This window comes from Cucurbita maxima, unplaced genomic scaffold (genome assembly GCF_002738345.1).
Source record: "Cucurbita maxima cultivar Rimu unplaced genomic scaffold, Cmax_1.0 Cma_Scf00029, whole genome shotgun sequence".
In the NCBI taxonomy this organism is placed as follows: Eukaryota; Viridiplantae; Streptophyta; class Magnoliopsida; order Cucurbitales; family Cucurbitaceae; genus Cucurbita; species Cucurbita maxima.
The window spans coordinates 1,862,574-1,884,053 of NW_019272045.1; the positions used below are offsets into that span (position 1 = coordinate 1,862,574).

The 21,480-nt window shown below is 36.7% G+C and overlaps 4 protein-coding genes across 4 annotated transcripts; 2 read left to right on the plus strand and 2 right to left on the minus strand.

Moving 5' to 3' along the window:
* Window positions 1–6,302: 6,302 nt before the first annotated feature.
* On the plus strand, window positions 6,303–12,718 carry LOC111465481 (serine/threonine-protein kinase Nek3-like). The gene is made up of 15 exons (XM_023109878.1): window positions 6,303–6,808; window positions 7,344–7,455; window positions 7,580–7,646; window positions 8,568–8,633; window positions 8,819–8,865; window positions 8,945–8,990; window positions 9,098–9,178; window positions 9,311–9,353; window positions 9,442–9,491; window positions 9,676–9,757; window positions 9,842–9,891; window positions 10,650–10,723; window positions 10,803–10,854; window positions 11,212–11,628; window positions 11,709–12,718. The coding sequence occupies exons 2-15, from the start codon at window positions 7,370–7,372 to the stop codon at window positions 12,366–12,368; spliced, it is 1,821 nt and encodes a 606-aa protein (XP_022965646.1). The 5' UTR covers window positions 6,303–6,808; window positions 7,344–7,369; the 3' UTR covers window positions 12,369–12,718.
* A 56-nt stretch (window positions 12,719–12,774) lies between these two features.
* Window positions 12,775–13,415, minus strand: LOC111465701. The gene is made up of 2 exons (XM_023110213.1): window positions 13,282–13,415; window positions 12,775–13,206 (listed from the first exon to the last, which is right to left on the minus strand). Exons 1-2 carry the CDS (start codon window positions 13,390–13,392, stop codon window positions 12,790–12,792), a joined length of 528 nt encoding a protein of 175 aa, XP_022965981.1. The 5' UTR covers window positions 13,393–13,415; the 3' UTR covers window positions 12,775–12,789.
* A 2,016-nt stretch (window positions 13,416–15,431) lies between these two features.
* LOC111465666 lies at window positions 15,432–19,623 on the plus strand. The gene is made up of 6 exons (XM_023110170.1): window positions 15,432–15,575; window positions 16,018–16,167; window positions 16,286–16,366; window positions 16,988–17,113; window positions 17,322–17,414; window positions 19,375–19,623. The coding sequence occupies exons 1-6, from the start codon at window positions 15,476–15,478 to the stop codon at window positions 19,452–19,454; spliced, it is 630 nt and encodes a 209-aa protein (XP_022965938.1). The 5' UTR covers window positions 15,432–15,475; the 3' UTR covers window positions 19,455–19,623.
* A 30-nt stretch (window positions 19,624–19,653) lies between these two features.
* LOC111465624 (probable ribose-5-phosphate isomerase 3, chloroplastic) lies at window positions 19,654–20,827 on the minus strand. Its single transcript, XM_023110102.1, has one exon. It carries the CDS (start codon window positions 20,752–20,754, stop codon window positions 19,888–19,890), a length of 867 nt encoding a protein of 288 aa, XP_022965870.1. The 5' UTR covers window positions 20,755–20,827; the 3' UTR covers window positions 19,654–19,887.
* Between the last annotated feature and the right edge of the window lie 653 nt (window positions 20,828–21,480).

The window sequence follows — 21,480 nt, forward strand, 5'->3', positions numbered from 1 at the left end:
ATTTCTTCCAAACAAATGCGTTTTAAAAACTTTGAGTGGAAGCAGAAAGTGTAAGAACAAAAATATCTGCTAGCGGTGACTTGAGTTGTTACCTCGAGTCTTTTGAACCCCTCTAATTTTTTTTTTTTTCGGGTCAAATCTCGAAGTGTTATTAGTGCCGAGCATGAATCAAAGACTTTATCCAAATTTGTTTTTGGAGCAAGAAAATTGTGTATGTCAAAGTAAGAGAGAGAAACGACAGGCTGTCCGTTTGTCATGGAACCCATGAAAACAAACTTATCAACTTCAAATGTTACACTACACAATAGGGCAAACCATTAATGTTCCCTTTCCACAATAATTCAACAAAATACACATACCCCTTCATTTACATTTTTTTTTTTTTAGCTCAAGAACGGGTTTTATCGACAGGTGGTGTGAGGAAAATTCAAACCCGAGTAAAAGTGGGATAGATGAATGAACTGAGATCACGTCCGAATGAGAGCAATCCTGAGGATATGCACTTTCCTTTTTGGTAGATCAATCATAGGATCTACATGGTTAAACATGTTTTACTTGGAGCTAAGAATTTTCATGAGATGCATGTGAGTGAAGACAAAGTATGCTGGAACGACTCGTGTTTGGTCGGTGAGAATGTCGGAGCTATCAAGTGTTGGACATGGGTCGTTACAAATTTACCTAGATTGAGTGGAGGTGAAATCAGGGAGTTCGATTTGATTTTTCAAAAAACTCATTGTAACACTGAATCAAACTACTTACAGTCCAAAAATCGAATCAACCCACTTGTATTTATAGTAAGAACTGAATCGACCCACTTATATCCATAACCGAGAGACGTAGGTTTGTCTGTCCATCTATCTAACTCTTCTTTTGATTTGACATGTGATATGTTATGACTAAAATTTGAATGCAAACAATCAAATGGAAACAAATTCTATTATTTAGAGAATGATAGGCATAAGTTTCTCACACTTTTAAAACTGTGAGGCTGACGATGATACGTAATGGGTCAAAGCGGACAATATCTACTACGGGTGAGGTTGAGCTGTTACAAATGGTATCAGAGCCATTAGCCCCCAAGGGGATGGATTGCTCACTGACGATGACGCTGAACTTCCAAAGATGGTGGATTGTGAGATCCCACATCAGTTGAAGAGAGAAACGAAACATTCGTTATAAGGGTATGAAAACACTTTCCTAATAGACCGTGAGACTGACGATGGATACGTAACGGGCCAAAGAAAATGTGAAAACCTCTCCCTGACAGACTATGAAGCTAACGACAGACACACAACCAGCCTAATGGGATGTAGAAACCTCTTCCTAATGGATTGTGAGACTGACGACGAATACATAACATGTCAAATGGGAATGAAAACTTCTCCCTAACAGACGGTGAGACTCATAGTAGATACATAACGGGTCAAAGTTGGCAATATCGAGTTTGTGAATACGGACGGGGTGGAAAAATGAATAATGCAATCCAGGGTAAGGAACAGCATATCTCAGTCACCAAACATATCTGTTTCAGAGGGACCCACTCAGCCAAAGAGCTAGACGAAATACATCGAAGCGCAAGCAGGTCGTTTTTTGTCTTTAAGGATAATAATATTATTATTTTTTATTTTAATTTTTACATTATTATTTTATTGCTTAAATAAAAATAAATTAATTAATTAAAGCGTCAGAGATATTAAGCCGCGTGACTTAAGCCGGTTGACTGCAGATCGAAGAAGAGGTGGGACCCACTCCTCTTATGTGGTCGGCTTTTCCAATAAAATTATTTTAATTTTATTTTTTTTAATTATTTTAGATTTAAATCTTATATCAAATTTATTAAATAATCTGAAATTGAAATAAAAAAATATATAAAGAAATTAAAGAAATTAAAAAAATTACATTTTTAAAAATATAAAGTGAATTTGAACTATTATTTTATTACCCACTGAATTTTTTTTAAAAAATAATTAAATTAAATAATCATTTGGATAATAAAAAAAATACTTTTATTTTTATTATTATTTTTTTTTTTATGCTTGTCATAGATCCCAATAGTTTTTATAATTGTGCGTGCCATGCTCACTTGAATTTTGTGAAATAATTAATATTAAATTTTGTGGATTTAAAATTAATTTATAAAATTATTTATGTTTTTATAGTAATTCACTCATTTTATATTCTTATAAATAAATAGTATATGGTATTGATTATTAAATGTCAAATAATTACGTAATATATATATATATATATATAATGGGTGTACTTTTCTTGTAATTATTTAATTATTTTAATTAAATTAGGCATATTTTTATTAATCTATTTAGATTTGAGATGAGTTTGAATAGTGGGTGGTTAATAGTTTTTTTATATAAATTTTTAGGGCCTCATCGACCCTTTTTCGAATTAAGTTAAAGGAATCAAACTCGAGCTGCAATAGGATTGTCTCATGAGGCTGATCGTAGGGTCTGCCTTGACCTTGTGTCGAAGTTGACTACGTGGGTTTAGGCTCCGACCCAAACTCGTCCCTTCTCGTTTGTTCGATGTCGGACGGACCTTTTTATTATGTTTCTTACCATTTGGGTTTATTTTTATAGATTCGGTTTTACCACGTACATAATTAACCCCGAATAAAATAGAGGTAGAAATGTAAAATATTAAAAAGAAAAAAAAAAAAAGAGAAAAGAGTGTGTGATGGAAATGGGAGAAGGAGATATTAAAGGAAATCTTGGACTGAACTATCACATGCAATGTTCCTATACATTTATTACTTCTATGTCTTTTTCTGCTTTTTATTTTATTTTATTTTTATATATTTTTTTAAATTTTTAATCTCTATTCTTTTTTCTCCCACTAATATATATATTTTTTAATTATTTTATTAAAAAATAAATTTATTTAGATAATTAAACCCGAGAGATAACGATGGAGACAAAGAAACTCTATCGCTATAAAATTCGGGACCTAAATTCATTTCAAGGTAATTTGTATTTTTCAATATAATTTCTATTAAAAAATATTAATAAATCAAATAATGTAAACATAATTTTAAAAAATTCGTATTTTAATATTAGATAGGCATGTGGGGACGTTCCCTGTCCCCATCCCTGTTTAGCTAATAGAAAGAAATCTCTTCTAAAAATCTCTACTTTTGATAGTTGGATCGTAGTTAGTATACTCATACATTGATTGTATTAGAGAACTCGAGCCTCTAACTCGATCAAGAATGCAAATTTTATGTCAGTTGAGCTATGTTCGTGGAGTATAAATTCTTTGACCACTGAGATATCATATATGTAACTCGTGAAATTAAGAAACCTAGGGGCTATAATAGCCTATGATAAATAAATTCACGTACCCTAAGTGGAGAATCGACTATAAAAGTCAAACTATGTCTCGAAAAAAATCATTTATCTCAAAATCTTAAATGTTTTGTTTTAATGCTAGAATGTAGCTAAAAAATATAAATGGTTTTGTAATAAATAACAAGTATTGAAATTCTTTCCCTTTATTCTATTTATTAACAAAATAACATTTTATATCAACTAAAAAATGGAATAATGTTTTTAATGAAATTAAAATGGATAAAAAAGAATTAATTAAACACATATTCTATATATATATATATATATATATATATATATATATATATATATATATATATATAGTACTAAATAGATGTTGTAACCGAGCTTAATTGACACATGTGTTGTGGTGGGAAACGAAACATTCTCAAGAGTGTAGAAACTTCTCCCTAGTAGACACTTTTTAAAACTGTAAGGTTGATGACGATATATAACGGACCAAAACAGACGATATCTGCTAGCGATGGGTTTGGGCTGTTACAAGTGATATCAGAGCTATTCACTGGGCGTTGTGTCAGCAAGGACACTGCCCCCAAAGAGAGTGGATTGTGAGATCTCGTATAGGTTGGAGAGGGGGAATGAAGCCTTTTTTATAAGGGTGTGGAAACCTCTCCCTAGTAGACGTGTTTTAAAACTGTGAGGTTGATGACAATATATAACGGACCAAAACAGACAATATCTGCTAGCTATGAGCTTGGGCCGTTACAATTGTATTAGAGTCAGTCATTGGGCGATGTATCTACGAGGTCACTGCCCCTGAGGGGAGTGGATTGTGACATCTCATATTGGTTGGAGAGGGGGAACAAATCCTCCTCTGTAAGAGTGTGGACCCTAGTAGATGCGTTTTAAAATTATGAGGTTGACGACGATATATAACAAACCAAAACAGACAATATCTGCTAACGGTGGTCTTGGGCCGTTACAAATGGTATTAGAGCCAGTCACTAGGCGATGTGTCAGCGAGGACGTTGCCCTCAAGGGGAGTGAATTGTGAGATCTCATAGCGATTGAAGAGGAAGAACGAATCCTTCTTTATAAGGGTGTTGAAACCTCTCCCTAGTAGACGCGTTTTAAAACCATGAGGCTGATGACGATACGTAACGGGCCAAAGCGAACAATATCTACTAGCAGTGAACTTGGGCTACAAAGCCTTTCTTTATAATGGTGTGGAAACCTCTCCATAATATACGCCTTTTAAAACCGTGAAACTAATGAGATACATAATGGGTTAATGCGTACAATATCTACTAGCGGTGGGCTTGAGCTGTTACAATCGTTCTCCCACAATCCTGTTTTCACGGTTTAAGCTACTCCATTTTAAAAGCGTGACCTATTCGAGAATTTTTGGATCTACACTTATTTCTAACTCCCAAAAGCATTTCGTCACTTATTACGTCATTTCTCGTCTCTGTATACCTGGATATATCAATCGTTTGAGCCTCACCCTTACCAACCACGTCAATAAATCGATATTTTTCAAAGCTTATTATCCACTATATCTAACTTTATTATATAAAAAAAATATATCCATTAATCGTCACTCACAAATTTATCCTAAAGTTTTTGCTTTTTTATTTGAAAATGTTTTGGAAAATGTGTTCAAAATATTTTAATGTTTTTTTATTTATACTTTGCTAATTATTCCCATCTTTTTCGTTGCTTTCATGATTCCCTACATAGATTATCAAATCAAAACTAAAAAACAAATTAAAAAAAAAATAATTAATTGAAAAAAAAGAGGAAATTACCCAAAAGGGTAATACAAAGAAGAGGAAAAAAAAATAAAAAAGCTGACAGATTTACAGAAATGGCCCCCAAAGTATTCCATTGTTCCCTGTTTTTTCTCATTATTTTCGCTTTTGACCGGTCTCTCCATAAAATCATCACTTATAAATGATGGTTCGTTCTCCTTTCTAATAGTAAACATTTCTTTTTTCAGGCTCGATCTTTAGTTGAGTGCCATCACTGTACCTATGGGCATACGGCCTGGCAGGCCTTCCCTTTCCGCCGGAGCTTCATGGGCGTTGCCCCGTTCTCCAATCATCAGATGTTTGGATGTGAGCTATACTCCGCGAGGAGCCAAACGGGCATATGGCCTTGCCATTTGACCTCTCTTCCCGTGTGACTAGGAATGCTTAGTGACAACCTCTCAATTGTCACCACCTGGCCTCTCTTGCTACCATGGTAGCCCCTAGTGTGGTGGTCGCATGTGTTGTGACGGACAAGCTCTATTAACTTTTCCTTATCGCGGATGACTGGCCAGCTGATCTTAGCAAATCAAAACACCTCCTGAACGTATCGGTCTCACAATTCCATTGCCTCTTTCCGTGGATGTGGGATTTCACAATCCACCCCATTTCGGGACCCAACGTCCTCCCTTCTCTAATCGATGTGGGTCCCCCCAATCCACCTCCCTTTGGGGTCAAGCGTCCTTATGGACACACTGCCTCGTGTCCACTTCATTTGAAGCTCAACCTTCTCGCTAGCACACCACCCCATGTCTGACTCTAATACCATTTGTAACGCCCAAGACCCACCACTAACACATATTTTTATGATTGGACTTTCTCTCAAGGTTTTTAAAACACTTATGCTAGGAAGAGATTTCCACACCCTCATAAGTTAGGGAGAAGAATGAAACATCATTTATATGGGTATGAAAACTCTCTCCCTGTTAAGAGACGCGTTTTAGAAACTTTGAGGGGAAGCCTAAAAGAGAAAGTGACTAGTGGTGAGCTTGAACCCTCACATTAATTAGTTGAACTGTACTAACGTCGATAAAAATGAGGTATTAAACACAATCACGAGATAGGTGAGTGGAGTAGAAGCTCCGTACTCCTCTTTTGTGTCTCCAAAATGGCCACTTTCATAGTCTCTTTCCACAAGTGTATTGATTGATTCATCCTCACCCCATGAGCTCTACCTCCCACCTCTTTCACCTGCTTCTCTAAGTCTATTCCATGATTTGGTTTGCTCTCACAAAGCACATTATTTGAGATTTGACCCACCATCCCCCAAAATCTCTCCCCTCTAAGCCCCTTTTCTTCCATTTCTCTTTCACTTTGACCCATCATTCCCACCTCTCTCAAGAATTCCAAGTAAACCCATTAAATACTTTTGCTTTAGATTCATACAGTATTCTCCCCTTCTATGTTCTAACCCCTCTTCTCTCTCTAAAACACTCCCATTTTGGTTCTCTCTCCAGGATTTTGTCTTCTAGTGTCTTCTTTGTTTCATTTGGGGTTACTGCTAAAGTTTCCAACAATGGAGAAAGCCCTTCACTATCTTCTTCCCCTTCCCCTTCAGCTTCTCTTTGTCTTCCTTTTGCTTCGAAAACGGTGTCGTTCCTTGTCTCCTCTGTAGCTACCTCTCCTAACCCTGTTTTCTTCTTCTTCTTCTTCTTCTTCTACATTTGCTTGGATCCACATTTCTACTTCCACTTTCAGGTGCCTCTCTCTTTCCCTTTTTTCTTTGCTGCATTCGATCTTTTTGGGGTATTTTTGTGATGAACTGAGCATTTTGCACTGTTCTTCTTTGTGGGTTCTTAAGATTTTTCAGGGTTCTTATTGAAATGGACAGTGTTCTTTGTGGGTTTTTCAGATTTTGCACTGTTCTTGAAATGGGCAGTGTTCTTTGTGGGTTTTTAAGATTTTGCAGTGTTCTTCTTTGTGGGTTCTTCAGATTTTGCAGTGTTCTTTGTGGGTTTGTAAGATTTTGCAGTGTTCTTATTGAAATGGGCAGTGTTCTTCTTTGTGGGTTTGTAAGATTTTGCAGTGTTCTTAATGAAATGGGTGAATCTTGTAAATTTGGTTGATGGGTCTGTTTGAGTTTTGTTTGAAGCTAAGAACAAGCTGTAATGGTAGGAGAAATAGAGTGGAATCCTTATGATTCAATGTGGTTTCTTGGATAATATCTCTGTTTCCCAGCTTTTTCCCCTTTGAAATGCTGAGTGAAATGATACCTTTTCTTTTGTGTACTCAGAAAAAGGGTATTATTAGTCTGTTCAAATGGAGCAATATGAAATTCTGGAGCAAATAGGGAAGGGATCCTTTGGTTCTGCTCTTCTTGTCAGACATAAACATGAAAAGAAGAAGTAAGCAATGTTGCTCTTGTTCTTGTTCTTGTTCATTTCTGCTTTAAAACATTAAATTTGTGTAACATATAATGTTTTAGGTGCATTGGTTTGGTTTTGATTGTTTTGATCTTTGTATGTTAAGGTATGTGTTGAAAAAGATTCGTCTCGCTCGTCAGACTGATCGGTCCCGTAGATCTGCACACCAGGAGGTTTGTGTTTTTTTGCTTTGACATTTTTCTTTAGCTTTAATAACATTGTCTAGATTTGTTGTTGGATCGTTATGCTGTTTCGGTGTGCTTTAGAACTTGTTTCGATTCTTGTTGACTATGATAATTGACTCGACGTGCTGCAAAACTTGTTTAAATTCTCGTCTTACTACTGTAATAACTGTTCGACTGTGTGATAGTATTGTTGTGCTTTATGGCTTGTTTAGTGTGAGATCCCACGTCGGTTGGAGATGAAAACGAAACATTATTTATAAGGGTGTGGAAACCTCTCCCTAGTAGACGCGTTTTGAAACTGTGAGGCTGTGGGTGTTGCGTAACGGGCTAAAACGGATGATATATGCAAGCGGTGGGTTTGGGCTGTTATAAATAGTGACTGGTGTGAGACACTAGTCGGAGTAGGGCTAAACCCTCTCCATAGTAGACGTGTTTTAAAACTTTGAGGGAAGTTCGGAAGGGAAAACCCAAAGAAGAAAATATTTGTTAGCGGTGGGCTTGGGCTGTTACGTTTAGATTCTCTTCAACTGTCCCGGTGTGCTTCATGACTTATAAGGGTGCGGAAACCTCTCCCTAGTAGACACGTTTTATAACCGTGAGGCTGAGAGCAATGTGTAACGGGCTAAAATGGACAATATCTACTAGTGGTGAGTTTGAGCTGTTATAAATGGTGATTGGTGCGAGGTACTGGTTGGAGTAGGGCTAAACCCTCTCCATAGTAGACGCGTTTTAAAACCTTGAGGGAAGTTCGGGAGGAAAAACCCAAAAAGGACAATATCTGTTAGTGGTGGGCTTGGACTGTTACATTTAGATTCTCTTCAACTGTCCCCGTGATTTTGATCGCACTAGGGGCTACGTTAACGAAATTGCGGTCTATACTAAACTAATATCTTCTCCATTTTCTTGTAGATGGAGCTCATTTCTAGATTACGGAATCCATTTATCGTTGAGTACAAAGACTCTTGGGTCGAGAAGGTAAATCGAACTATTGTTGTTTAGTATTGCTATCTACTCTTAAACACACGGTTTTACGACATCAATGACAGATGGTTAACTAAATGCCTCTTATTCTTAAACCGTTCTTTCTTACCATTTGATTTCTTCGGCTCATCGTTGTAACGATATGGTTTAAGTTCGGTCTGTTATTTCTTTGTCGACAGGGTTGCTACGTGTGCATTATTATCGGTTATTGTGAAGGAGGGGACATGTCAGTATTCTTCCAGCTCAATGTCTATTATTTTTTGTGATCCTTATCTATGTAGCTTATACTTATTCGAATTTTACAGGGCCGATGCGATAAAGAAGGCTAACAGTGTTCACTTCCCCGAAGAGGTTCTCGTGTTCTTCATTTCGTTGCTACGAGAGTCGTCAAAATTTCATTGAAAATGTTTTTTGGGTTTGTTTAGTACAGCTTATTCATCTCTCGTCTCCGTTTGCAGAAGCTCTGCAAGTGGTTAGTTCAACTTTTGATGGCGCTCGATTACTTGCATATGAATCATATCCTTCATCGGGATGTTAAGGTTCGATATACATTCATCTTTATAGTGTTTGAATGTACCGAGGCGCTCGAGTACTTGCATATGAATCATAGTTAGTCAATGCAAACGATGGCAAGCGTTTTCCTAACTATCTATATCGTGTGATCTGTACAGTGTTCGAATATATTTTTGACTAAAGATCGAGATATACGCCTTGGTACGTGAAATCTTTCTCCGTTTCAACCAATATAAGGAAAATTGTCGATTGAGCGTACTATTGATAAGAATTCACATATGTGGAACAGGTGACTTCGGACTAGCCAAAATGTTGACGTCGGATGATCTTGCCTCCTCGGTGTGTAATTTGAATCGTAAATTTGTTTTCATAAGAAATTCAATTACTAGTATAAATTCTGTATCTGAATACGAGCCTTGTTCAACTGTGCCCACAGACCCGTAAGCCCTCGAGGCAAGGCAAAAAGGAAGAGATGTTTGATATCTTACTAATGTTCTTTAAAACGCTTGGCTTGACAATACAGGTCGTAGGAACTCCGAGTTATATGTGTCCAGAACTTCTTGCTGATATACCTTATGGTTCGAAGTCGGATATTTGGTCTTTAGGTAGGAATGGCTGAACTCGACTTGACCGTGAACCTTATTTGGCGTATCGACTGAAAATTATTCTGTTTTGTATCTGTTTGCCAGGATGCTGTATATATGAGATGACTTCTCTAAAACCTGCATTTAAAGCATTTGTAAGTTTCGTACGCCATTTGTTCTCGTCTTGAAAGGATTTAAATTATTGATTTTTCTACCTAGGGGTTCGAGTCGAGGACGTGGGGGGAGGAGGGGTATCTTCATGTATATCAACTAAGACCACCCATTGATCCCACATCGGTTGGAGAGGGGAACGAAGCATGCCTTATAAGCGTGTGGAAACCTCTCCCTAGCAAGCGGGTTTTAAAAACCTTGAGGGGAGGCCCGAAAGGGAAAGCTCAAAGAGGACAATATCTACTAGCGGTGGGCTTGGGCTGTTACAAATTAGTAATGTTGAGTGAACACTATGATAAAAAATGCCCCGCACCACCCCCCGGAGAACGTGTAAACATATATTGGTGGTCTCGATTCCCAAATCCAATCACTTCCCTTTCCAATATCATTTTCTTTTATGCTTTCTAGTCCTTGTTCTTCTTCCACGTTACACAACACATTCATTTTAAGTACGATATTGAAAATAGGTAACTTTTCTTTCGAAGCTTTTTATAACTACCCAAACCCATCGCTACCAGATATTGTTCTCTTTGGACTTTCCCTTTCAGATTTCCCCTCAAGGTTTTTAAAACGTGTCTGGTAGGTAGAGGTTTTCACGTTCCCCTCTCCAACCGATGTGAGATCTCACAATCCACCCCCTTGGGGGGCCAACGTCCTTGCTGGCACTCGTTCTCGGGATCTCACGATGCTTTTAGTGTCGATGAGTGTTCTGGGTTTGACGTTCGGACTTTCTTTTGGGCAGGATATGCAAGCACTTATCAACAAAATTAACAAGTCCGTAGTGGCTCCTCTTCCAACAAAATACTCTGGTGCATTGTAAGTTTCCCTCCTCTTTTGACCCTTCTTTTTTATCTGCACTATTGCTGATCTAATCGCTTTCTTCTTTGATTTCCAGTCGAGGTCTCGTTAAAAGCATGCTACGCAAAAACCCGGAACTTCGGCCGAGTGTACGTTTATCCTCCTCTCGTACTCTACTCTGATATAAACTAAAGAAAACCATCCAATAGTCTATCTGATCTATCCAATCCTCGAGTTTCGTATTCAATAGTCTATCTGATCTATCCAATCCTCGAGTTTCGTATTCAATCAACGAATACCATATGGATAGAAATCGCTCGGTTGGGGAGGAGAACGAAATATTCATTATAAGGGTGTTGAAACTTCTCTCTAGCAGACGCGTTTTAAAAACCTTGAAGGGAAGCCCGAATGAGAAAGCCCAAAGAGGACAATATCTGTTATCGGTGGGCTCGGGCGATTCGATATGTTTTGTATTAGTCACTGACTTCGTACATTTTGTTTGGCAGGCTGGGGAGCTACTTGACCATCCTCATTTGCAGCCTTATATTGTTCAGATTCATCTCAAACGGAATAATCCGAGACGCAATACGTTACCAGCACTCTGGCCTGAACCACCTAATTATATGAAGAAGACAAGGTTCTCAGAGCTCTTGCCCAATAAACGACATTCGTTAACCAACGATCGAGCTTTAAATCCAAGCGTTTCTGTAATAGAATACGATTCTCTCAGCTCAACACAGGATATACACGATACACAAAACTACCCAAGTTACAAACCGTCTACTGGTGCCACTCGTGGCGGAGTAGGGGTTCACAAGACACCTTCGAAGTCTGCAGCTAACCCGAAAACTTCACGGCTTCTATCGAAAGCTTATGCCACTCCGAAAAAATGGGACGAACCATTGAAAAACAATAAAAAGTTGGTGAGTAGAAGTTGATCTTTAAAGTCTGGATAGTCTAGCTTTTTCGATACGAACTGAGACGTTATCTTTGTTTACTACAGCTACCGGTTTCATCTACTACTAAATCTCATGTTCGTCGGGCATCATTTCCGTTGCATACAAAAGCTATCACTGATCAAAGCCCTTGTAGACCGAATGTTGGTATTCTTCATCATATGAACTCTCCAGACGTGTCGGTGAATTCTCCGCGAATCGACAGGATTGCAGAATTCCCTTTAGCATCGTACGATGATTCCTTTCTTCCTGTTCGTCGAGCTTCACTGCCATCCATGCATGGATCAACCGGCTCGGTGCAGCATATTGATTGTTCGATGACCAAAGACAAATGTACAATCCAAGTTTGTGACAAGGTTTGTTCAACTCCTGGATACACCGGCGCATGGCAGGGTATACAATGCAGCTTATTTCAAGACGACCGAGAAGCTAGAAGTGATTCCTCGGATCAGAATGCAACCGCAGGAGCATCGAGCCATACTTCATCAGATTTACGACGACGCCATTTCGATACTTCATCATTACAACAGAGAGCCGAGGCTTTGGAAGGTCTGCTCGAGTTTAGTGCCCGATTGCTGCAGCAAGAGAGGTACGAAGAGCTCGGAGTGTTATTGAAGCCATTTGGACCTGGAAAGGTCTCCCCAAGGGAAACTGCTATCTGGTTGAGTAAGAGCTTCAAAGAAAACACTGTCAAGCAGGAAACGTAAACCGCTCTCGTAACTATGGTAGAATTTTTAAGTGTATGATCTAGAGTCGTTACATTTTCTCAAGGTATATTTGACACCTAGGCAGATTCCGAGAAGACGATAAGAATATCTCGTCACTGTAGATTATAATTCTTTTAGTTCGATAGACGACGTAACGAGTAGCAGTTATTCGTCATTCTTAGTTTTAACTCGTCGGTAGTAGTAGATGATATGCAGTTCTGTTGTAGGAATGTAAATTTACAACAGTTTAGATGGCTAAGATGGTCTCGGTTTCAGTGGCTGTTCTTTTAATGTCGACGTGGTTCGTCGGGGCAACTAAATTTTCTGCTCGTTGAATCGCCATCGCTATTCTTGGACGATTTTGTTAACTGATAAAGCTTCATGAACCAGGTGTGGCTGTGACTTTCATAACCATTATGTTTCATTTTTGTAAAGCACTTTCTGCTTGCTTGCACTTTGGCCAGGCGCTCGAGCCGGGTCGCTGTCTTGGTTCACTTTGCGACCGAAGTTTTGCCCTCGAGGACTCTGTCTTGGCCATATAATTTGGATAGCAGGGATACTCATCAGGCACGAAGTCTGAATGCCTTGGCGGATCCATGGAACATAATGTTCTGTTAGTAGTTGATTTCGACATTAAAACATAGTACTCGGAACTGTTTGGTTCTATGGAAATGGAGTGGTTTTTGTGCTGATGTTGTCTCGTCGGGATCAAAAGATTTCGTCGACAAGAACAAGCATTTGGTCCGTTCTTTATCTGTTCAATTTGAGAATGAGTTATATGGCCACTTTTGCTCTTATATGGTCTCCGAGTTTCGTCGAGATTCATGTTTATCGTCTCCTAAATTAGGAAAACAAAAAAGTTACGAAGTGAAAGAAATGGTATGAAATAAACAATGAAGTTTACTTTGTATACTTTGTCGAGATTGGTGTTAGTGAGATGTTCATGTCGTCGCCTTTCGAGAAGCTCGTGGTCCTCCTCGAGCAGCTGGATTCGATTTGCCCGAGCTCGAACTTGGATTGCCATAAGAGCTTGCAGGCTCTTTAGGGTAGCAGCTGTTTGTTTCCTCACAAGATAACCTCTCACAAGGGCTTGTATCTTGGCATAGTAAAACGGAAGAGGGGCGACGAAACTCGGTTGGTTACTAGAGACGAGTAAGAGTCAGGGACGTTCTCAATATGAGAGCTGCATTTGTCTTGTTCCACACATAGAACGTACACGCTGACACCTTACATCTAGACATAGTAAAATGCGAGAGGGATGAAGAAACTAGATTGACTACCAGAGATGAGCAAGAGTTAGGGACTTCCACATATTGTACGTACACTGGTACCTTACATCTTGGCATAGTAAAATGGGAGAGGGATGAGGAAACTGGATTGGTTAGTAGAGACGAGTAAGACTTAGGGACGTTCTCAATGTGAGGGCTGCATTTGCCTTGTTCCACATACATAACGTACATTGACACCTTACATCTTGGCATAGTAAAATAGGAGAGGGACGAAGAAGCTCGATCAACTACTAGAGACGAGCAAGAGTTAGGGACGCATTTAACGTGAGGGCCGCACTTACCCTCTTCCACATACTGAATGTACACCAACACCTTACATCTTGACATAGTAAAACGGGAGAGGGACGAAGAAGCTCGATTAGCTACTAGAGACAAGCAAGAACCAAAGACGCAATTAACATGAGGGTCGCACTTGCCTTCTTCCACACATTAAACGTACACCGACACCTTACATCTTGACATAGTAAAACAAGAGAAGGACAAAGAAACTTAACCAGCTACTAGAGACAAGCAAGAGTCTAGAATGCACTCAACGTGAGGGTAGCACTTACGCTCTTTCACACTCTAAACATAGTTCTATAATACATTTTAAAACAAGAAGGCTAAAACAGGTCACCTGGGGTTGTTTTTAGACGTGGAATTAGGGTCTAATCTAAAATTATATTTTATAAAACATAATTAATAAATAATTAAAATTTAAATAAGTTGTTTAAGGCATAAGGATGTTGGAAGCTTGGAATTAATAATTAAAGGCCTCAATTATTGACCAAATGGCAATTAAATCACTTAATAAATTTTATTTTATAGCCTTATTGTTGAATATTGAAGCATCACACATTAAAAAAATAATAATAATAAAACCAAATTCCTTTGAATTTTCTAGTAAACTTATTTTATTTTTTTTACCCCAATTTTTGTGCTATTGATGTTGTAATTACCTTTCACTTATTTAATTACGGCCGAACACGGAAAAACCTAATTCTGCTCTACGTAAGATACTCGAAGTATGATTGAGTATACGTGCTTATTCTTTTTTTATTATATATTTTCAAGAATTATATTTGTTCAATTAATTATTATCCCAAAATTCTTCGTTTATTTTTGCTGAAAATTTCAAAACGAGGATTTTTTTTTTAATTTTTAAATATTGGATCATTTTTGTTTTCCGAACAAATTTCTATTTCAAAATATAAAACATCCTAATAAATCCAAAAATATTTTTTCAACCTAATTTTTAATTTGAGTAGTATTTTAGAATGTTCCACATATACGTAGAGCGGGGAGGGAAAGAAATTGGAACAAGGTCGGAGTCGGGGATTGAGAATGTAATCTTTATCCCCATCCTATTTAGCTGATGGAGAAAAATCTTTTACCGCTCCCCTCTCATTCATTGTGATTTTCCACTTCGTTCGAGGTGAGTCATCTCGGCCCCTGAATTAATGGGTCTTGACTGTATTATTCCCGTTAATTATTCTAACCGTTTAAACAAGATGGCGATAAGATTTTATGTTACATTCTAGAAAACCGACCTAAAATCTTTGTCCAATTTATACTTTATATTATAAAATATATATATAAATAAGAGGAGAAGACAAAGAAGCCTAACTAACTCATTTAAGGCATCAATGAATCTCCTTATAATATACATCCAATTTTTTTAATTAAAATTTATAATTAAAAAATAATATCATTTTCCACATTTTTTGAAATATTCAAACTCTCCCCATCCATCTCTCTCTATATATTATTTTTTGCTTCCTATTACTTCAATCCACCATTTTCTATTACATCTCTCTCTCTCTCTCTCTCGAGGTAACCATGGCAGCTTCTTCTCGTCGAGCCGTTGACTTTCTCACCGTTGTCCTCGTCCTCCTCCCCGTCGTTGTTGTAATGGCAGATGATCACCTTCCATTTCTCGGTACTTCTCCTTTCTCTAACTTTTTTCTTCTCGACGAGAACCGTGTCTAGTAGCTATTGCTCGTTTAAAATAAATATAGAAAATTAAAAATTATCTGAGAATTAAGTCTTTTTATATATATATATATTCTCTTCCGTCTCATTTTTATTTTAGTCTCTATATTTTTAAATATATAAATTTTATTTTTCTCCATTCTTAAAATTAATATTAAATTAAAATTATTTTTTAATAAGATGTAGGGAAGAAAAAATAACGTGTAAATAATATTATTTTTAAAAAATTAATAAATAGATATATTAATTTTAAAATTTATTAAAAGGAAGTTGAAATTTTTATAAATCCTTAAAGTATATCGTTTTTTTTTTCTAATTTTTATAAATTTTAATTTGTGAATTTGAAAAACGAAAAAGAAAAAATAACAAAATGTTTATTATATTTATAGATAAAATATGCGATGAAGTGAACTGCGGAAAGGGGAATTGCACAACGGACGACGTCTATCCGTTCTTCAAATGCGAGTGCGATTCCGGCTGGAAGCGTACTCGCGACTCCGACGACGATCTCACTTTTCTTCCTTGCGTCATCCCTAACTGTAAGCTTCTCTCTGTCTCTCTCTCAATCTCTCTCTCTCTCTCCGATTTCTCTGTTCGTCGAAAATGGCGATCGAAATCGAATCATCCAACTCTCTGTTTCTTCTTCTTGTTTTGAAGGTTCTCTCGACTATGGCTGCCAGTCGGCGCCGCCGCCGGTACCAGATAAGCCAGTTCCAAGGAACTCCTCCTTCTTCAATCGTAAGTCATTTTCCGGCCAAGTTTCCCCACATCTTTCTTTCGCTACTTTCCGTCGCAATTTCCGAAGAACAAAACCCTAATTTAAATATATTTATTTATTTATTGGAATTTAAAAAATAATTATTTTTGTTTATGATTCTATGTATTTATTTTTATTTTATTTTATTTGATAATTAAATTTTCAATTATTTAGTGAATAATAACTTTTAAAATTAAAATTTTAACATATATATTGAAATTGATTTAAAATTTGTTATTTTATTTTTATATTTTATTTGATAACTATAATTTTAGTTTTTAATATTTGGTAATTGTTTTTAATATTTTAAAAATTCTAATTAAATTATTATTAATCCATTTTTTTAATAATAAGGATTAAATTTTAAAAAGCACTTAAAATATAATTAGCGATTTAATTATTGCTAATATTAAATATATTTTTTTAAAGTTTTTAAATCTACGAGACTGCCACCTTTCATATGCTTAGGTTGACTTGATTATTATTTATATTGTTTTAATATAATTAGCGTTTTAATTATTGTTTTTAATAAAAAAAAGAAATTAATTAAGTCTTCAAAACAAAATGATTTTTTTTTTTTTTTTTTTACAATTGGCTTCCAGCTTGCTATTGGGCCTATTGTGGAGAAGGCACGTGTGAGAAGAACAATACGTATGCACACACGTGTGAATGCAGATCTGGCTTCTACAATCTCCTCAACATTTCTGCCTTCCCTTGCTATAGTGATTGTAAGATTCACTATTTATCCTCTTTTTTTCATCTAATTTTAAGGTTAAAATATAATTTCAATTAAGTCGGGTAATATTTAGTCGTTACATACATTTTTAAAATATTGTTTTTTGAGTAATTTGTTCACAACCTGCTCGGTTGGATTACATGTTGTATTTTAATGTAATTGAAAGTACGATCTAATTTTTGTTATTATATTATTTATAGGTACGATCGGGTCGGATTGTGCAAAACTTGGGATTAAAGTTGCTAATGTAAATTCAAGCGATAATGGAAGTGGGGGTTCGGGTACCGGACAAGGTACGATGTCGATGTTCGATTACATTTTCGTTTTATATTTTAAAATTTTAGCTAGCATTTTATTAAAAATAGTTCTAGAATCACACGAAAATAAGCAAAGAAATTTTAAAATAATTTATTTATTCACCATTAATTAAAATATTCATCTTCTTCTGAATAATATATATATAAATAATAAATTTAAAAAAATTATGGTTTATTGGGTCAAATTTTCAACCATGTGGTTCTTGTTTTCTACAATTTTTTTTTATTCTTTGCTTATAATTAAAGTTTTGTTAATTTCTTGATTTATTATTTAATTAATGTTAAAATTTGAGGATTAATAAAATAATTAGTTTAATTTACATAATGATTATTTTATAAATAATTCAAGATCTTGATTATTTGTAATAAAATCAAATAAATAAATAAGTCATGCCTTGCGCATCATCTCGTTGAAAAACTATGCAAATGATTCCCACGTATTATATATTTATTTTCAAAGTTTGACATTATGACACGTGGCAACAAGTCCACCAACTTGCTTTATAAAAACAATTAAAAGAAGTTATTTTCCATAAACCTACCGTCGTTGAAAATGTTGCCTTACAATTTAATCTACCTATATATATATATATATATATACACATTTTTATTGAGATTTTAGATGTATTTTATATATAAAAAATAAAGTTTTTTTTTATTTTATTTTTATTTAATCGCAATATTAATAAAACCTAAGCTTATGTAATATGTTTAAATGGTATAAGATTTGGGTGGCATATATAATTATAGACATGGAATTGATTTAGAGGGTTTTTTTTTTTTTTTTTTTTTTTTTTAATTTCTTTGGTAAGATTACCAATACAATAGCATAAGTCTAACTTCAACTATTTTTGTGACACTCGTGTTGAGAAGAATACATGAACGAAACAATATCAAATCTAAATGAGAGTAATATTAAGGACATAAGAATTGATAGTTATTACTTATATCAACAACGTATTATAATTTTCGATAACTCAATTATAGAAACTCTAAAGTTGGGAATGTTTGGTTTGGAGGTAGCGATTCTATGTTGGGTATAGAGATGTCCACGGGACAGGGCGAGTAATTGGGTGGGTAATCTTGTCTCCAACCCAATTTATCTAATGGGAAAAAAATGTTCCATTCCTTATCTAAATGGAGAATCCCCTCCCCGTTTTGAGAGAGTCCTTGTGGATAAAATAGACATCTCTAGTTGGGTGGCTGTGAGACAGGGAGAAGAACGAAACACCATTTATAAGGTTATGGAAACATCTCCCTAACAGATATATTTTAAAAACCTTAAGAGGAAGCCTGAAAGGGAAAATCCAAAGAGGACAATATCTACTAGTGATAAACCTAGGCCGTTACAAATGGTATTAGAGTCAAATACCAGGCAATGTGCCAGCTTGGAGGTTGTTCCCCAAAGGGGAGTAGACATAAGGTAGTGTGCCAGTAAGGATGTTGGTACCCGAAGTGGGGTGGATTTGGTAGGGGTCCCACTGGAGAAAGGAATGAGTGCCGACGAGGACTCTAGGCCTTGAAGGAAGGTGGATTGTGAGATCCCACGTCAGTTAGGGAGGGGAACGAAATACCCTTTCTAAAGGTGTGGATACCTCTCCCTAGATTTTAAAATCCTTGAGGAGAAGTCCAGAGAGGACAATATCTGCTAGCGGTGGGCCTAGACCGTTACAATGAGTTTCTATAACTTTTTCTAATAAGTACGTGAATAGGAAAAAAAATGTGCTAAAATAACACGTGCTTATCTATAAGGACAATTTTCACTCTTAAATAAAACATCTTACAAATACTCTATTGATCTTGGAAGAACAAAAGTAAGCCCGGACTCTTACCACTACTGCATTATGTCACGAGAGATATACAGATACACAAGAACGTCATATTTTTAAACCCCAAGATGTTATTAATGCTAATTTCTCCTTCTTCCTTTCATCAGGAAACTCCCTTCTACCAGGAAAGTTTGGGTGGGCGGCAATGGCAATTATGTTTGGCATGACTATGGAGCTTTGGAACTAGCAGATCCTTGATTATACATATAATTGATATTCATTTATGTTGTTTACACTATGTTTTGGCTTCATATCGATTGTTATTATATGTTATGTCTGAGTTTGGTACATTATCATATATAATAAATAAATCATAGCTCTAGTCGTTAGAGGCTGCCGATCACTGTTTTTGTACATATATTCATCTTATTATATTATTTGTACAATTTGCACAAGATATATCCCATCCCAAATATTCATCTTGGTACAATTTACAAATACATCCCATCCCAGATTGAGCAGATCATCAGCAAAAATTTGCACAAGATTTCTTATAATACAGAGATGAAATCATGAACAAAAATGGAAAAAACTCTAATATACGGATTAGAAGAAAGTAAAAGGAATCGAACGAACAGTTTTCAGTAGAACTCACCAATGGAAGTTAATGGAAACGGAAATCATTTGGTCTTGATGTCAATTCCATCTTTTCCGGCGATGATCACGGCGGTCGCCATGTCCAAGAACAGTCCGTGCTCCACCACTCCTTCAAACGCCGAAATCTCTTTTCCGGCGGCTAATCCGTCCTTGATTGGAGTCTTGAAATACAAATCGACTATGTAATTCGAATTATCGGTGACGTATGGCTTCCCATCGGCGTCCAATCGGAGCTTGGCCTCGCAATCTTCGTCCTTGAATAGGTCTTGAAGCCTCACCAAATTGTATTTCCAGCAGAACTGAACGACTTCCACCGGCATCGCTAGACCGCTTCCGCCGAGGCCGTCAACTAATTTAGTATCATCGACGACGACGACGAATTTATCGGAAGCAGACTCGACCATTTTCTCACGTAACAAAGCGCCGCCGCGGCCTTTAACGAGATTCAGATCTGGATCGACCTCATCAGCGCCATCGATAGCCAAATCGAGATGCGGATGATCATCAAGAACAGAGAGAGGAATTCCTAATGCCCTAGCTTGCTCCTCCGTCCGCTTGGAGGTAGGGATTCCAACAATGTCGCTCAATTGATTACTCTTGAGAAGTTCGCCAATCTTGGCGACAACGAAGGCGGCGGTGGAGCCAGTGCCGAGGCCGAGAACCATTCCACTCTTGACATACTCAACAGCCTTGTCGGCAGCAAGCTTCTTGAGGTCGTCTTGAGTGAGAGTGGAGACGGAGCGGGCTTGAATGGATAGAGGACGGCAGCGGTGGTGGTTATTGGCGGAAAGATTAAGAGGCTTTGGTGATCGGAGAATAAGGTTGGCTATGGAGGAAACATGGCAGGAGGAAGAGAGAGAAGGAGGAGAGATGAGAGAGAGGGAAGCCATGGATGAGAAAGGGATAGGGTTTTGAGTTTCTACTGGCTAATGTCTCTGCGTTTTCTTCCTTTTATATGTGAAGGAAGAAGAAAGTGTGGCTTTTGAAATGGACATTTGGGGTTGGTAAAAGGATCATTATGGTGTTGTTGGGGTTTTCATTCAACTTTGGTTGGCTTTTCTTTTTCATTCTTTATTGGATTTTGTTCCTTTTTTTTAAATACTAAAAGATTAAAACCTCAAAAACCCGTGCTACAATACAATAGATTTCGAGAGATTTCACCGATAGTATGTTAGTGGCCGAATCCTCTTTTTATTATTGACTCGAGCATAGTTGCATAGATTGGTTGGCAATAGATCGATGATTATTAGGTATCTCCTACTTACTACCATGACGTTTTTTTGGCAACATGCGTGAAAAGTAGGTCTTGCATCTCTTAACGATCATAACGTTCGAGAGAAAAGGATTTTGTTTCAAATGCGATCGATGATTTAGTATTTCGTGAAGTGGGTCTTGTCTGTCTTAACCCAATCTATTAGTGTTTGTTTTGTTTTGTTGTATCAGACCTTATGGATTGCAACAAGCTTCTACTTTGAGTTCGATGTTGGGATGGTAATCAAATACGTTTTACGATGTTGAATCATACCCTTTTGAATTCTTTAACAAGTTTTAGTTGAGTTCTATAAGGACTCACGTTTAGCTCGAAAACATCCGAATTAGATTTTGTGAGACCTCAC

Excerpts from the sequence above, each read along its gene's own strand:
- LOC111465481 (XM_023109878.1), top strand. The coding sequence starts at position 7,370 with ATGGAGCAATATGAAATTCTGGAGCAAATAGGGAAGGGATCCTTTGGT. Across the intron at positions 9,492-9,675 it reads CGGATGATCTTGCCTCCTCG|GTCGTAGGAACTCCGAGTTA; the intron begins GTGTGTAATTTG and ends TTGACAATACAG. Across the intron at positions 9,892-10,649 it reads AACCTGCATTTAAAGCATTT|GATATGCAAGCACTTATCAA; the intron begins GTAAGTTTCGTA and ends TCTTTTGGGCAG.
- LOC111465701 (XM_023110213.1), bottom strand. The coding sequence starts at position 13,392 with ATGGCAATCCAAGTTCGAGCTCGGGCAAATCGAATCCAGCTGCTCGAG. Across the intron at positions 13,207-13,281 it reads CTAACACCAATCTCGACAAA|GAGACGATAAACATGAATCT; the intron begins GTATACAAAGTA and ends TTCCTAATTTAG.
- LOC111465666 (XM_023110170.1), top strand. The coding sequence starts at position 15,476 with ATGGCAGCTTCTTCTCGTCGAGCCGTTGACTTTCTCACCGTTGTCCTC. Across the intron at positions 15,576-16,017 it reads TGATCACCTTCCATTTCTCG|ATAAAATATGCGATGAAGTG; the intron begins GTACTTCTCCTT and ends TTATATTTATAG. Across the intron at positions 17,415-19,374 it reads GGGTTCGGGTACCGGACAAG|GAAACTCCCTTCTACCAGGA; the intron begins GTACGATGTCGA and ends TCCTTTCATCAG.
- LOC111465624 (XM_023110102.1), bottom strand. The coding sequence starts at position 20,754 with ATGGCTTCCCTCTCTCTCATCTCTCCTCCTTCTCTCTCTTCCTCCTGC.